This window comes from Lagenorhynchus albirostris, chromosome 6 (genome assembly GCF_949774975.1).
Source record: "Lagenorhynchus albirostris chromosome 6, mLagAlb1.1, whole genome shotgun sequence".
NCBI classification, from domain to species: Eukaryota; Metazoa; Chordata; class Mammalia; order Artiodactyla; family Delphinidae; genus Lagenorhynchus; species Lagenorhynchus albirostris.
In genome coordinates, this window is record NC_083100.1 from 54,504,065 (window position 1) to 54,518,557 (window position 14,493).

Here is a 14,493-nt window from a genome sequence, read left to right on the forward strand (position 1 = left end):
TATATAAATCTATCATCCCACCAGCTTCAAAATCTGACTTTTTTAATTTATTTTTTTATTAGATCCACCTGGGCCACCTTCTCGCCCAGAGGTCAAAGATAAAACAAAGTCAAGCATCTCACTAGCGTGGAAACCTCCAGCCAAAGATGGTGGCAGTCCGATCAAAGGATACATTGTAGAAATGCAAGAAGAAGGTACTACTGACTGGAAAAGCGTAAACGAACCAGACAAACTTCTAACTACCTGTGAATGTGTGGTGCCGAATTTGAAAGAGCTCAGGAAGTACAGATTCCGAGTGAAAGCTGTCAATGAAGCTGGTGAATCTGAACCAAGTGATACAACTGGAGAGATCCCTGCCACTGATATTCAAGGTACTAGTCCTTAATCCATTTATGTATTCATCTTTTGATCTTATTATGAAACTGATTCATTTGTTGAAGACATCTCAATTACGTTTTTGGAAAAGGTGAGCTGAATCCTGTTATATTATCCATGGTATTACAGAGGTACCAGAAATTTTCATTGACATTGGAGCACAAGACTGTCTGATTTGTCAAGCTGGCACACAGATTAGGATTCCTGCTGTCATCAAGGGACGCCCAACACCAAAATCATCTTGGGAATTTGATGGAAAGGCAAAGAAGGCAATGAAGGTAAGAAAATTATAATTCTCTGCATCTCCCATTGACTCACTCTAAGGAATATTTACACTATAACTGACTATCATCTTCTTTTCTAATAGGATGGGGTTCATGACATACCTGAAGATGCACAGGTAAAAAACAAAAAACTGAAATGATTCAGAATCGGACTGACTTCAATACTACTATGATTTCATTCAGTGTATGACTGCTATTTTCTTTGTACAGCTGGAGACTGCTGAAAACTCATCCGTAATTATTATTCCGGAATGTAAACGATCTCATTCAGGCAAATACAGCATCACAGCCAAGAACAAAGCAGGACAAAAGACTGCAAATTGCAGAGTTAAAGTCATGGGTAAGAAAGACTTTAAAAGTTATTATGGAATAAGAACAAATTATTTTAAACAGGGCACCACTGTTTATATTGGGATTTGCATCCAACAGATGTACCAGGGCCACCCAAAGATCTGAAAGTCAGTGACATCACAAGGGGTAGTTGCAGGCTTACATGGAAGATGCCGGATGATGATGGAGGAGACAGGATCAAAGGCTATGTTATCGAGAAGAGGACTATTGATGGAAAAGCTTGGACTAAAGTCAATCCAAACTGTGGAAGCACTTCATTTGTAGTTCCTGACCTCATCTCTGAACAGCAATACTTCTTCCGCGTGCGGGCACAAAACCGTTTTGGTATTGGTGCTCCCGTGGAAACCATTCAGAGGACCACTGCCAGAGATCCAATATGTAAGTTTTTAAGTCTAAGATTAAAGTAGCTTCCTAAACTTGAAATGTATTGTTATAAATAATGATTAATACTTTCCTTAACTATTTTTAAAGATCCTCCTGATCCCCCTATTAAACTCAAGACTGGCCTCATAACAAAGAACACAGTACATCTGTCATGGAAACCCCCAAAGAATGATGGGGGCTCCCCGGTCACCCACTATATTGTTGAGTGCCTTGCGTGGGATCCTACTGGGACAAAGAAAGAAGCATGGAAACAGTGCAATAAGCGCGATGTGGAAGAACTGGAGTTTACGGTGGAAGACCTGGTAGAGGGTGGGGAATATGAATTCAGAGTCAAAGCTGTCAATGCCGCAGGAGTCAGCAAACCTTCAGCCACTGTTGGCCCCGTGACTGTCAAAGACCAGACATGTAAGTACCAATGGGTTATCTATCAGAGAATGTCCTCTTCGTGAATGCCTTCCTAGATACTCAAGAACAGTCCAAAATAAAGAGATGTCTCTGTACGTCAGAAGCTACCACGGGTTCAGTCTGGACGTGGGCCCATTACCCAATCACTCATGCCCTCAACTTGCACAGAATTATCATATTTCCATATATATTACCTTTCCCTTACTGAAAGGAGATACTGTTTGGAATTTCCTTACTCGAATTTTTCTCCATGGCAGGCTGTTTTACTTACCAGAAATTAAAACAGTTCCTCTGCATGCTCCTCAAAAAGGGCAGAAAGTAACCAATTATTTGCTTAGCAACTGCTGAGACCCATTTATCTTCACAATCGAGTTTCTTTTTCTTAAGTAGAAACTTATATACCATCACAGCCATGAATAATCTGGGAACAGCATCAAAGGAAATGAGACTGAATGTCCTTGGCAAAGGTTACGTGGTTTTATTAAAACTACATGATTTTCTCTATTTGAGAAAAAGATATATCTACTTTAAGAGATAAAATATCCACACAAATATGGTAATAATTCTTCCTCTCGTTATTGTTACCATCATTACTGCTGTGTATTTGTTAGTTCTCTCTTCTAAATATAGGAAAGCTGTAGTCACTACTCCCTGTGCATATTCTTACACTAAATTCATGAAAAATGGAAAATTGCTTTGCCTCTATTAGCAGTTAGTTATATTTCTTAAAAGGGGAATTCATCTCAGAACGAACAAAGTAGGTCCCCTCATTAACTCTGCATAAATATTAGGGAATATCATGAAAGAACTCCCAAGCCTAAGATACTATAGTTTCACTTCTCTCTGCCCTTTTTCAATATCTACAATCATAATGATGCCAGGTAAGAGAGAGACAGTAGGTGATACATAGCCACATGTAGATCAATAAAGGATGAGGACCACATATGCCTGTTCCCTAAACTGGTGTAAATTAGCTGAAGACAGATCTGTTCTTTATGTCAGGTAGGGCTATAAAGCCTGCTTATAGTAGATCAAATAACTTTATCATCACTGTGAATTCTACTTTCGATGCTTTAGTGTTTTTTTTATGTTCCTAATGACAACGTTTTTTTTTTAAAAAATAATCTAGGCCCACCTTCAATTGAGCTAAAAGAATTCATGGAGGTTGAAGAAGGAACTGATGTTAGCATCGTGGCCAAAATTAAAGGTGTGCCATTCCCGACACTAACCTGGTTTAAAGCTCCTCCAAGGAAGCCTGATAACAAAGAACCTGTTGTCTACGACACCCATGTCAACAAACTGGTGGTGGATGATACCTGCACTCTAGTGATTCCACAGTCTCGCAGGAGTGACACTGGCTTATATACCATCACAGCTGCGAATAATCTGGGAACAGCATCAAAGGAAATGAGGCTGAATGTCCTTGGTAAAGATTACATTGTTTTATTAAAACTACATAGTTTTCTGTCCATAAATGTAATATCTGTCTTTAAGATCATTGTCCTAATAAAGTTTTCTTTTTTTAAACCATTTTAGGTCGCCCTGGCCCTCCAGTGGGACCAATAAAGTTCGAATCTATTTCAGCAGATCAAATGACACTATCTTGGCTTCCACCTAAAGATGATGGTGGGTCTAAGATTACAAACTACGTAATTGAGAAAAGAGAAGCTAACAGGAAGACATGGGTGCATGTCTCCAGCGAACCTGAAGAGTGCACATACACAATTCCAAAATTGCTAGAAGACCATGAATATGTATTCCGAATCATGGCCCAGAATAAATATGGCATTGGGGAACCTCTTGACAGTGAACCAGAAACAGCAAGAAACCTCTTCTGTAAGTAGGACATGTTTCACATTCAAAGTCATTCTTATTTGTGTTTTTCAAAATTTCTTATAAATCACTGTGATTTTTGTCACAGCTGTCCCTGGAGCACCAGATAAACCAACAGTTAGCAGTGTGACTCGAAACTACATGACTGTCAACTGGGAAGAGCCAGAATACGATGGAGGCTCTCCTGTTACAGGATACTGGCTAGAAATGAAAGACACCACTTCAAAGAGATGGAAGAGAGTTAACCGAGATCCTATCAAAGTCATGACTTTGGGTGTTTCTTATAAAGTGACTGGTCTTATTGAAGGTTCTGATTATCAATTCCGGGTATACGCAATCAATGCTGCTGGTGTGGGTCCAGCAAGTCTGCCATCAGACCCAGTGACTGCTAGAGATCCCACTGGTAAGCCTTAAAACCATTCTTCCCCCCCCCCCCCCCCCCCGCCAAAGAGTGCCATGGAAAAGTCAAGAATACTAACGCATACTGGTTCTTTCCAGCCCCTCCTGGACCTCCATTTCCCAAAGTCACAGACTGGACTAAATCATCTGCGGATTTGGAGTGGTCTCCCCCACTAAAAGATGGTGGATCCAAAATAACGGGATACATCGTTGAATATAAAGAAGAAGGAAAAGAAGAATGGGAAAAGGTAGCTAACACTTGGCATTATGGAAATGTACTATGAATAAACTGAACACTTAGTAGTTATTCTCAATCCCATTAACTCCTATCTGTATTTTTTTATTAAGAAATCAGAAAAATAACATATAATTTAACTGATAATCCAAACATCTCTTAGGTCAAAAAACCTAATCAAAAGTTAAGTCATGTTATTGTTAACTTATCTTTTGGCTATAAAGCCTGAAAAGATGGAATAAGTGATGCATATATGTGGAATCTACAAAAATGGTACAGATGAACCAGTTTGCAAGGTAGAAATAGAGACACAGATGTAGAAAACAAACGAATGGACACCAAGGGAGGAAAGCAAGTGGCCGGGGGTGGGGTGGGGGTGGTGGGATGAACTGGGAGATTGGGATTGACATGTATACACTAACATGTATGGGAGATTGGGATTGACATGTATACACTAACATGTATAAAATAGATAACTAATGAGAACCTGCTGTATAATAAAATAAAATTCAAAAACAGAACCTATTTTATCAAATTATATAATAAAATATACATAGATATATATATAAAAAAGGATGGAACAAGTAAACAGTACGGTTTTTTTCCAATCACTTGACAATATTTTAAAACATAATTCCTTCCATTCAGTATTTACCTGTAATATCTGATCCCTAGAACCTAAATTGGCAACAATTTTCCCAAAGAGAGTAAATAAGCTGTTGCTATGCTTTTGGAAAGCTATTAAAACAAAAAACTACAGTAGTCCCCCCCCCTCCCCGCGATTCCCAAGGGATATATTCCAAGACCCCAGTGGATGCCTGAAACCACGGATAGTACCGAGCTCTCTATATATATACTATGTTTTTTCTTTATTAATGGGCAGGTAGCATATACAGAGTGAATATGATGGAAGGGATAGTTCACTTCCCGGGCAGGGGTGGAGCAGGATGGTCCAAGATTTCATTACGTTACTCAGAATGGAACGCAATTTAAAACTGATGAATTGTTTATTTGTGGAATTGTTTTCCATTTAATACTTTTAGGTTTCCGTTGACTTCAAGTAAATGAACACAGAAAACAAAACCACGGATAAGAAAGGACTCCTGTATTTTAATTATAAAATGCTTGTGATTTTTCCCTAGGCTAAAGAAAAAGAAGTGAGAGGAACAAAACTTGTTGTAACAGGATTAAAAGAAGGAGCATTCTACAAATTTAGAGTTAGAGCAGTCAACATTGCCGGCATCGGAGAACCTGGAGAAGTCACAGATGCCATTGAAATGAAGGACAGGATTGGTACTTACTAATATTTCTATTATTTTATCAATATTTGCATTTTGGATTGGAAATGAAAAGCACATTTGTTATTTTCAATTGTTTTCCAGTATTACCTGACCTTCAGTTAGATGCCAGCGTCAGAGACAGAATTGTGGTCCATGCTGGAGGGGTGATTCGGATCATCGCCTATGTATCTGGCAAGCCTCCTCCAACCGTTACCTGGAGTATGAATGAAAAAGCTTTACCCCAAGAGGCCACCATTGAGACCACAGCCATTAGCTCATCCATGGTCATCAAGAATTGCCAGAGGAGCCACCAAGGCGTCTACGCTCTTCTTGCCAAAAATGCAGGGGGGGAAAGAAAGAAGACAATTATCGTTGATGTATTAGGTAACAACTTTCAATTCGTCCATGCGTCTTTAAAAAATAACACTTTATTTCATCTACAATAAAGCTATATTAGTTTTTAAAAAAACTACGTTACAAATATTTTGGAAAATAAGAAAAATCACCCACAATCCCATTGACCACTATTAGCATTTTTTTAAATTTCCTCCTTTTTTCATCCTATCCATATTTTATATGGCTGTACTCCTATAATAAAGTCTTATGTGCTGCCTTTTTATATAATATGCCACCATAAGCATTTACTATGTTATTATATAGTTTTCATAAAAGCAGCTTTCCTGAAAATGTCCATGAATGTTTAACAATTTGCTAAGGTTGACCGTTTTCACATCATAGGACCTATCAGTTATCATAATAAGACAAAAGTCCCTTTGAAGGTGTCAGTATTCTAATTGAAGAGAAGCATCATATTTGGTTATCAATATTGCATTTCTTGTCACTGAATATCGAGTTGAACTCTACGAGGCTTGTTCATGCCTCTCACTGGCTGCTCTACTCCAGTGATTTGCTCAGAAAGTGAAGCCCTCCCACTCAGATCTCTCTCTCAGCACATCTCTAGGCACAACCATACTCCAAACACACAGTTTTTATGTGAAAATAACCAGTTCTCTATTGAACATAATATTATGAAAACATGTTTTGCTTTCATTAGTGAAAATGGCATGCGGAAAAAGATCTCATTGAGCAATGGTCCTTCAAGTTTCTAGGTTGTTTCAAACTCCTAAACAGTCTTCTGTCCAATGGCTATTACTTTAAGAACTGGTGTACTTCCAGGTTAAATTCCAAACCTCTCAAAGGTCATTCTGAGATTTGGGGTCTCCTGTGCTGCTCAGATTCACTGGTCACACAGAAAAAAATTCTCTCCCCCTTTCCCCTCTGGAGAGTAAACTGGACACAAAAAGTAGTCATGCCTCTCTTCACCCCTCTCCTGTCTCCCTCTGTGCATTTTCCTCCCAACACTGCCCTCTTACCTGACTCACAAATTACCAAAAAAAAAAATGTGTGTGTGTGTGTGTATGTATGTGTGTGTGTGTGTGTATATAGATATAGATATAGATATAGATATAGATATGTATAAAACTGTTCCTTCAGTTTCTACTAAAGCAGGGGCAACCAGTAACTACTGCAAACCTACTTCATTTTAAAATATGGTTGAATATAGACACAAGGAAAGAAAAAAACAAACCAAATCAATTAATAAACACAAAATCTCACTCTTTTCATAACAACATTTTTGTCTCCCTTTTAAAAACAGAGGGTAACAAATATTGAGCCCAGTAGTCCATTGATGTCAAACAACTGAAAACCTTTTCCTCTTATTTCCAGATGTGCCAGGTCCTGTTGGAACACCATTCCTGTCTCACAACCTAACCAACGACTCCTGCAAACTGACATGGTTTTCTCCAGAAGATGATGGAGGCTCTCCAGTCACCAATTATGTCATTGAAAAGAGGGAAGATGACCGCAGAGCATGGACCCCAGTGACATACACAGCTACCCGACAAAATGCCACCGTCCAGGGTCTCATTCAAGGAAAAGCCTACTTTTTCCGAATTGCAGCTGAAAATAGTATTGGCATGGGCCCGTTTGTTGAGACAACAGATGCGCTTGTCATAAGAGATCCAATAAGTAAGTACAATTTAAAACAATTTCATCTTTAATTACTTTTTCACTCATTTAATAAAAGACTATAGTGACAAAGTAGGTACACAAATGCCAAGCATTTCATTCATTTGGCAAGCATTCATTAGGTAAATACGTAGTCTCTGATGTTGGTAGTATTTGAACGTGACTATGAAAGAGATTGTGGGAATATATATGATTCTTCAAATCCTCCCATGTAATACTACATGGATTCTTTTTTTAATTTCCAACTTAATGGCATGAACATGAAGTATTTTCCTAACTCTAAAACTACCAACTCTGGGGACTTCCCTGGCAGTCCAGTGGTTAGGACTCCGAACTTCCAGTGTGGTGGGGTGGCGGGCGGGTTCGATCCCTGCTCAGGGAACTAAGATCCCACAGGCTGTGTGGCGCGGCCAAAACATTTTTTAAAATAAATTAAAAAACATTAAAACTACCAACTCTGGGGGACTTTGCTGAATTATTTGGCCTCAATGAACCTCTATTTCCTCATCTGGAAATTAGATTGTATTGAGTGCCTTTCAGCTCTACTCACTTTATGTTGAGATTTCTTTTGTTACTTATCAAAACGAATAGTTTAATGTTTAAACGCAATCCTCAAAAAGCATTATTTACTACATTTTCTATTACATTCTTAACATGACATTCGTCTCACTGTCATTCCACACTTGCAGCTGTACCAGAGCGTCCTGAAGACCTAGAAGTCAAAGAAGTTACTAAAGATTCTGTTTCTCTGACTTGGAATCCCCCTAAGTATGATGGCGGATCCGAAATTATCAACTATGTCCTAGAAAGCCGTCTCATTGGAACTGAGAAGTTCCACAAAGTTACAAATGACAACTTGCTTAGCAGGAAGTACAGTGTGAAAGGCTTAAAAGAAGGCGATACCTATGAGTACCGTGTCAGTGCCATCAATATTGTTGGACAAGGCAAACCATCATTTTGCACCAAGCCAATCACTTGCAAGGATGAGCTAGGTATGTGTCAAATGCAGCTTACACTTTGAAAACGTGTACACTTATAGGTTTACCTTAAGACATCAAACTGACTTTCCTTTATACATTTCAGCTCCTCCAACGCTTGACCTCGACTTCAGAGATAAACTCACGATTCGAGTTGGTGAAGCTTTTGCCCTCACTGGCCGTTACTCAGGCAAACCAAAGCCTAAGGTTACTTGGTTCAAAGATGAAGTTGATGTGCTAGAAGATGACTGCACTCATATAAAGACCTCGCCAACAACACTTGCTCTAGAGAAGCTCAAGGCCAAGCGTTCGGATTCTGGCAAATACTGTGTGGTTGTGGAGAACAGTACAGGCTCCAGGAAAGGTTTCTGTCAAGTTAATGTCGTTGGTAAGTATTATTTAGCAAGAATTAGAGACATTCTGTTCTTTCCAAAGCAGAAGTGGAAATAACATTTTGTGGTGTGATTTTTTTTTTTTTTTCCTCAGACCGTCCTGGACCACCGGTAGGACCAGTTGTTTTTGATGAGGTGACCAAAGATTACATGGTTATCTCTTGGAAGCCACCTTTAGATGACGGAGGCAGTGAAATTACTAATTATATTATTGAGAAGAAGGAAGTGGGCAAAGACGTTTGGATGCCTGTGACATCTGCAAGTGCTAAAACAACATGCAAAGTTTCTAAACTGCTTGAAGGAAAAGATTATATTTTCCAGATACGTGCTGAAAATCTGTATGGAATAAGTGATCCTCTGGTGTCTGATTCAATGAAAACCAAAGATCGTTTCAGTATGCATCATATTTCTTTTCAGTGATTCAATGTTTGATATTGTTAACGGGAAGAATTAAATTTCTAACATATTTTGCTAATGTTTGTTATAGGGGTTCCTGATGCACCTGACCAGCCAGTTGTTACAGAAGTTACCAAAGACTCTGCATTAGTCACCTGGAACAAGCCAAATGATGGCGGAAAGCCCATCACAAACTACATCCTGGAAAAGAGAGAAACGATGTCTAAACGATGGGCTAGAGTTACCAAAGAGCCTATCCATCCATACACTAAGTTTACGGTTCCTGATCTTCTAGAAGGGTGTCAGTATGAATTCCGGGTTTCTGCAGAAAACCAAATTGGTATTGGAGACCCAAGCCCACCATCCAAACCAGTCTTTGCTAAAGATCCAATTGGTATAGTACTAAAGCATTCTTTCAGCTTTCATTTTATCCAACTTTGTTTTCAGCTATATTCTAACTCCTTTTTGGTTTTCTCTTTTATTATGTAGGGAAACCAAGTCCACCTATTAATCCTGAAGCAATAGGTACAACACATAATTCAGTTGATCTAACCTGGCAGCCACCACGTCATGATGGTGGGAGCAAGATTCTGGGTTATATTGTTGAATACCAGAAAGTTGGAGATGAAGAATGGAAAAGAGCCAATCACACTCCTGAGTCATGTCCTGAAACTAACTATAAAGTCACTGGTCTTCGGGATGGTCAATCCTATAAGTTCAGAGTAAGAGCAGTCAACGTAGCCAGTGAATCAGATCCAGCTCATGTTCCCGAGCCAGTGCTAGTAAAAGACAGATTCGGTGAGTATAATGTTCTCAGCCGCCTTTGCAAGGAAGACAGGTTTCATTGTCTATGCTTAAGTGTAAAATATATTAACAAAACAAATCTGTAAGTACTGTTCTCTTTATTCTAGAACCCCCTGAGTTGATTCTTGATGCCAACATGGCAAGAGAACAACACATAAGGGTTGGTGATACCCTAAGACTTAGTGCCGTCATCAAAGGAGTGCCGTTCCCAAAAGTAACTTGGAAAAAAGAAGACAGAGAGGCTCCAACTAAAGCAAGAATTGATGTTACTCCAGTTGGTAGCAAGCTTGAAATCTGTAATGCTGCCCACGAAGATGGTGGAATTTATTCCTTAACAGTGGAGAATCTAGCTGGTTCAAAAACTGTCTCAGTAAAAGTACTTGTATTAGGTAAGAATTTTAGTACTTGTGATGTACTTAATGCAATAGCATATAAAAGTAACTCTAAATACATTTTGAGTTCTTATCTGGATTAAATCACTTATATAACTGCATTACTTAACACTTTTCAGATAAGCCTGGGCCACCTAGAGATCTGGAAGTCAGTGAAGTTAGGAAAGATTCTTGTTACCTTACTTGGAAGGAACCACTAGATGATGGTGGTTCTGTCATTACAAATTATGTGGTTGAGAGGAGAGATGTTGCCAGTGTCCAGTGGTCACCTCTTTCAACTACATCAAAGAAAAAGAGCCACTTTGCTAAACATCTTACTGAAGGCAATCAGTATCTCTTCCGAGTAGCTGCTGAGAACCAGTATGGACGTGGTCCTTTTATAGAAACATCTAAACCCATCAAGGCTCTGGATCCCCTACGTAAGTTGCTCTCTTTGGATACAAAAGTACTGTTTTACTGTTTTGAGAATATTGTTTATTCATCATAACTTCTTCTTCTTAAAAGATCCTCCAGGGCCACCCAAGAACCTACACCATGTAGATGTTGACAAGACTGAAGTCTCCCTTGTTTGGAATAAGCCAGATCGTGATGGTGGCTCTCCAATCACTGGATATTTGGTGGAATATCAAGAAGAGGGCACCCAAGACTGGATTAAGTTCAAGACTGTGACAAACTTAGAGTGTGTTGTTACCGGACTACAACAAGGAAAGACCTATAGATTCCGTGTAAAAGCTGAAAACATTGTGGGTCTTGGTCTTCCTGACACAACTATCCCAATAGAATGTCAAGAAAAACTAGGTAATTTTTAGATTGGAATTATTTTCTTTCTTTTTAAAATTATTCATATTGTGAAAATCAAAATCTAATTTCCTCATGTTTCCTTTCCAGTGCCTCCATCTGTGGAGCTGGATGTGAAATTAATTGAAGGCCTTGTGGTAAAAGCTGGAACTACAGTCAGATTCCCTGCCATTATAAGAGGTGTACCTGTTCCTACTGCAAAGTGGACAACCGATGGGAATGAGATTAAAACAGATGAACACTATACCGTTGAAACTGACAACTTCTCATCAGTACTCACCATTAAGAACTGCTTAAGGAGAGACACTGGGGAACATCAGATCACAGTTTCCAATGCAGCTGGCGCCAAAACAGTGGCTGTACATCTTACTGTTCTTGATGTTCCTGGTCCACCAACAGGCCCTATTAATATTCTGGAAGTTACCCCTGAACATATGACTATCTCATGGCAGCCACCTAAGGATGATGGAGGAAGCCCTGTGATAAATTATATTGTTGAGAAAAAAGACACAAAGAAAGACACATGGGGTGTTGTCTCTTCAGGAAGCAGTAAGACAAAGCTGAAAGTCCCACATCTGCAGAAGGGCTGTGAATATGTCTTCCGAGTGAAAGCAGAGAATAAGATTGGTGTTGGCCCTCCCCTTGACTCCATACCTACTGTTGCTAAACATAAGTTTAGTCCTCCATCTCCTCCCGGTAAACCAGTAGTTACTGACATTACTGAAAATGCTGCAACAGTGTCTTGGACTCTGCCAAAATCTGATGGTGGCAGTCCAATAACTGGTTACTATGTGGAACGTCGAGAAGTAACAGGCAAATGGATGAGGGTCAACAAAACACCTCTAGTGGACATGAAGTTTAGAGTGACTGGACTCTATGAGGGAAATACATATGAGTTTAGAGCTTTTGCTGAGAATCTTGCAGGACTAAGCAATCCGTCCCCAAGTTCTGATCCAATAAAAGCTTGCCGGCCCATCAAACCACCTGGACCACCTATTAATCCTAAGCTGAAAGACAAGACCAGAGAAACAGCTGACCTGGTGTGGACAAAGCCTCTCAGTGATGGTGGTAGCCCCATTCTGGGCTATGTAGTGGAATGTCAGAAAGCTGGAGCAACACAGTGGAGCAGGATTAATAAAGATGAACTCATTAGGCAATGTGCCTTTAGGGTACCTGGACTAATTGAAGGAAATGAGTACAGATTCCGAATAAAGGCAGCTAATATTGTGGGAGAGGGAGAGCCAAGAGAGCTAGCAGAATCTGTGATTGCAAAGGACATCCTTCATCCTCCAGAAGTAGAACTTGATGTTACCTGTCGTGATGTTATTACCGTTAGGGTGGGCCAAACTATCCGCATTCTTGCTCGGGTCAAAGGCAGACCTCAACCAGACATAACTTGGTCCAAGGAAGGCAAAGTATTGGCCCGAGAAAAGCGGGTTGACCTAATTCACGATCTACCTCGTGCTGAGTTGCAAATTAAAGAAGCTGTTAGAGCTGATCACGGCAAGTATATCATCTCAGCTAAGAACAGCAGTGGACATGCCCAAGGTTCTGCTATCGTTAATGTCCTTGACAGACCTGGACCTTGCCAGAATTTAAAGATCAGCAACGTAACCAAAGAGAACTGTACAATTTCTTGGGAAAACCCTCTAGATAACGGTGGCTCAGAAATAACAAACTTCATAGTGGAATATCGCAAACCAAACCAGAAAGGCTGGTCAATTGTTGCTTCAGATGTCACTAAGCGATTAATCAAGGCCAACCTTTTAGCCAACCATGAATACTATTTCCGAGTTTGTGCAGAAAATAAAGTAGGTGTTGGGCCAACCACTGAAACAAAAACTCCAATTCTGGCTATTAACCCTATTGATAGACCAGGTGAGCCTGAAAACCTTCATATTGCAGATAAAGGAAAGACATTTGTCTACCTAAAATGGAGGCGGCCTGCTTATGATGGTGGTAGCCCAAATCTATCATATCATGTTGAAAGGAAGCTGAAGGGCTCTGATGACTGGGAAAGAGTGCATAAAGGAGGCATTAAAGAAACCCACTACATGGTTGACAAATGTGTTGAAAACCAGATTTATGAGTTCAGAGTGCAAACGAAGAATGAAGGTGGGGAAAGTGACTGGGTGAAGACAGAGGAAGTTGTTGTAAAGGAAGACCTGCAGAAACCAGTACTTGATCTGAAATTAAGTGGTGTGCTAACTGTCAAAGCAGGGGACACCATTCGACTTGAGGCAGGTGTTAGAGGCAAACCATTTCCAGAAGTTTCATGGACGAAGGACAAAGATGCGACAGACTTAACAAGATCACCAAGGGTCAACATTGCTACCAGTGGTGATTCATCTAAATTTTCTCTTACTAAAGCAAAGCGAAGTGATGGTGGTAAATATGTAATTACAGCAACTAACATAGCTGGCAGTTTTGTGGCCTTTGCCACTGTCAATGTTTTAGATAAGCCTGGGCCTGTAAGAAATCTGAAAATTTTTGACGTGTGTAGCGATAGGTGTTCTCTTCGCTGGGATCCACCAGAGGATGATGGTGGCTGTGAAATCCAAAATTATATTTTAGAAAAATGTGAGAGCAAGAGAATGGTTTGGTCTACCTTTTCTGCTGCTATCTTAACACCTGGTACTACAGTAACACGTCTCATAGAAGGGAATGAATATATTTTCAGAGTCCGTGCAGAAAATAAAATAGGCACAGGGCCTCCAACAGAAAGTAAACCAGTCATTGCAAAAACCAAATATGATAGACCTGGTCGCCCTGACCCCCCAGAAGTCACTAAAGTAAGCAAAGAAGAGATGACTGTGGTTTGGACGCCACCTGAATATGATGGTGGAAAGTCCATCACAGGATACTATTTGGAGAAAAAGGAAAAACATTCAATACGATGGGTCCCTGTCAACAAGAGTGCGATCCCTGAGAGACGTTCGAAAGTACAGAATCTCCTCCCAGGACATGAATATCAGTTCCGTGTCAAGGCAGAAAATGAAGTTGGAATTGGAGAACCAAGCTTGCCATCAAGGCCAGTGGTGGCAAAAGACCCCATAGGTATGATGTTCTTGCTTTTTCTGGTATTACACCAACTCTTGATCTCAGGCACAGAGGTATTAGACAAATAAGTTAAATCCACAGCATCAAAACTTTAATC

General features: G+C 39.9%; 1 protein-coding gene across 19 annotated transcripts in view; it reads left to right on the forward strand.

The window, feature by feature from the left end:
• TTN (titin) overlaps window positions 1–14,493 on the forward strand; it is a 287,195-nt gene that overhangs the window by 210,904 nt on the left and 61,798 nt on the right. For all 19 annotated transcript variants that reach the window (XM_060152562.1, XM_060152541.1, XM_060152543.1 and 16 more), the window contains 22 exons: window positions 63–371; window positions 505–653; window positions 743–775; window positions 870–999; window positions 1,089–1,388; window positions 1,482–1,799; window positions 2,929–3,225; window positions 3,336–3,635; window positions 3,721–4,035; window positions 4,131–4,279; window positions 5,409–5,559; window positions 5,649–5,930; window positions 7,275–7,577; window positions 8,267–8,569; window positions 8,661–8,942; window positions 9,041–9,340; window positions 9,434–9,736; window positions 9,832–10,140; window positions 10,254–10,535; window positions 10,658–10,957; window positions 11,043–11,336; window positions 11,427–14,393. In XM_060152562.1, the coding sequence (XP_060008545.1) occupies window positions 63–371; window positions 505–653; window positions 743–775; window positions 870–999; window positions 1,089–1,388; window positions 1,482–1,799; window positions 2,929–3,225; window positions 3,336–3,635; window positions 3,721–4,035; window positions 4,131–4,279; window positions 5,409–5,559; window positions 5,649–5,930; window positions 7,275–7,577; window positions 8,267–8,569; window positions 8,661–8,942; window positions 9,041–9,340; window positions 9,434–9,736; window positions 9,832–10,140; window positions 10,254–10,535; window positions 10,658–10,957; window positions 11,043–11,336; window positions 11,427–14,393 (8,376 nt within the window). The remainder of the gene's footprint in view (window positions 1–62; window positions 372–504; window positions 654–742; window positions 776–869; window positions 1,000–1,088; window positions 1,389–1,481; window positions 1,800–2,928; window positions 3,226–3,335; window positions 3,636–3,720; window positions 4,036–4,130; window positions 4,280–5,408; window positions 5,560–5,648; window positions 5,931–7,274; window positions 7,578–8,266; window positions 8,570–8,660; window positions 8,943–9,040; window positions 9,341–9,433; window positions 9,737–9,831; window positions 10,141–10,253; window positions 10,536–10,657; window positions 10,958–11,042; window positions 11,337–11,426; window positions 14,394–14,493) is intronic.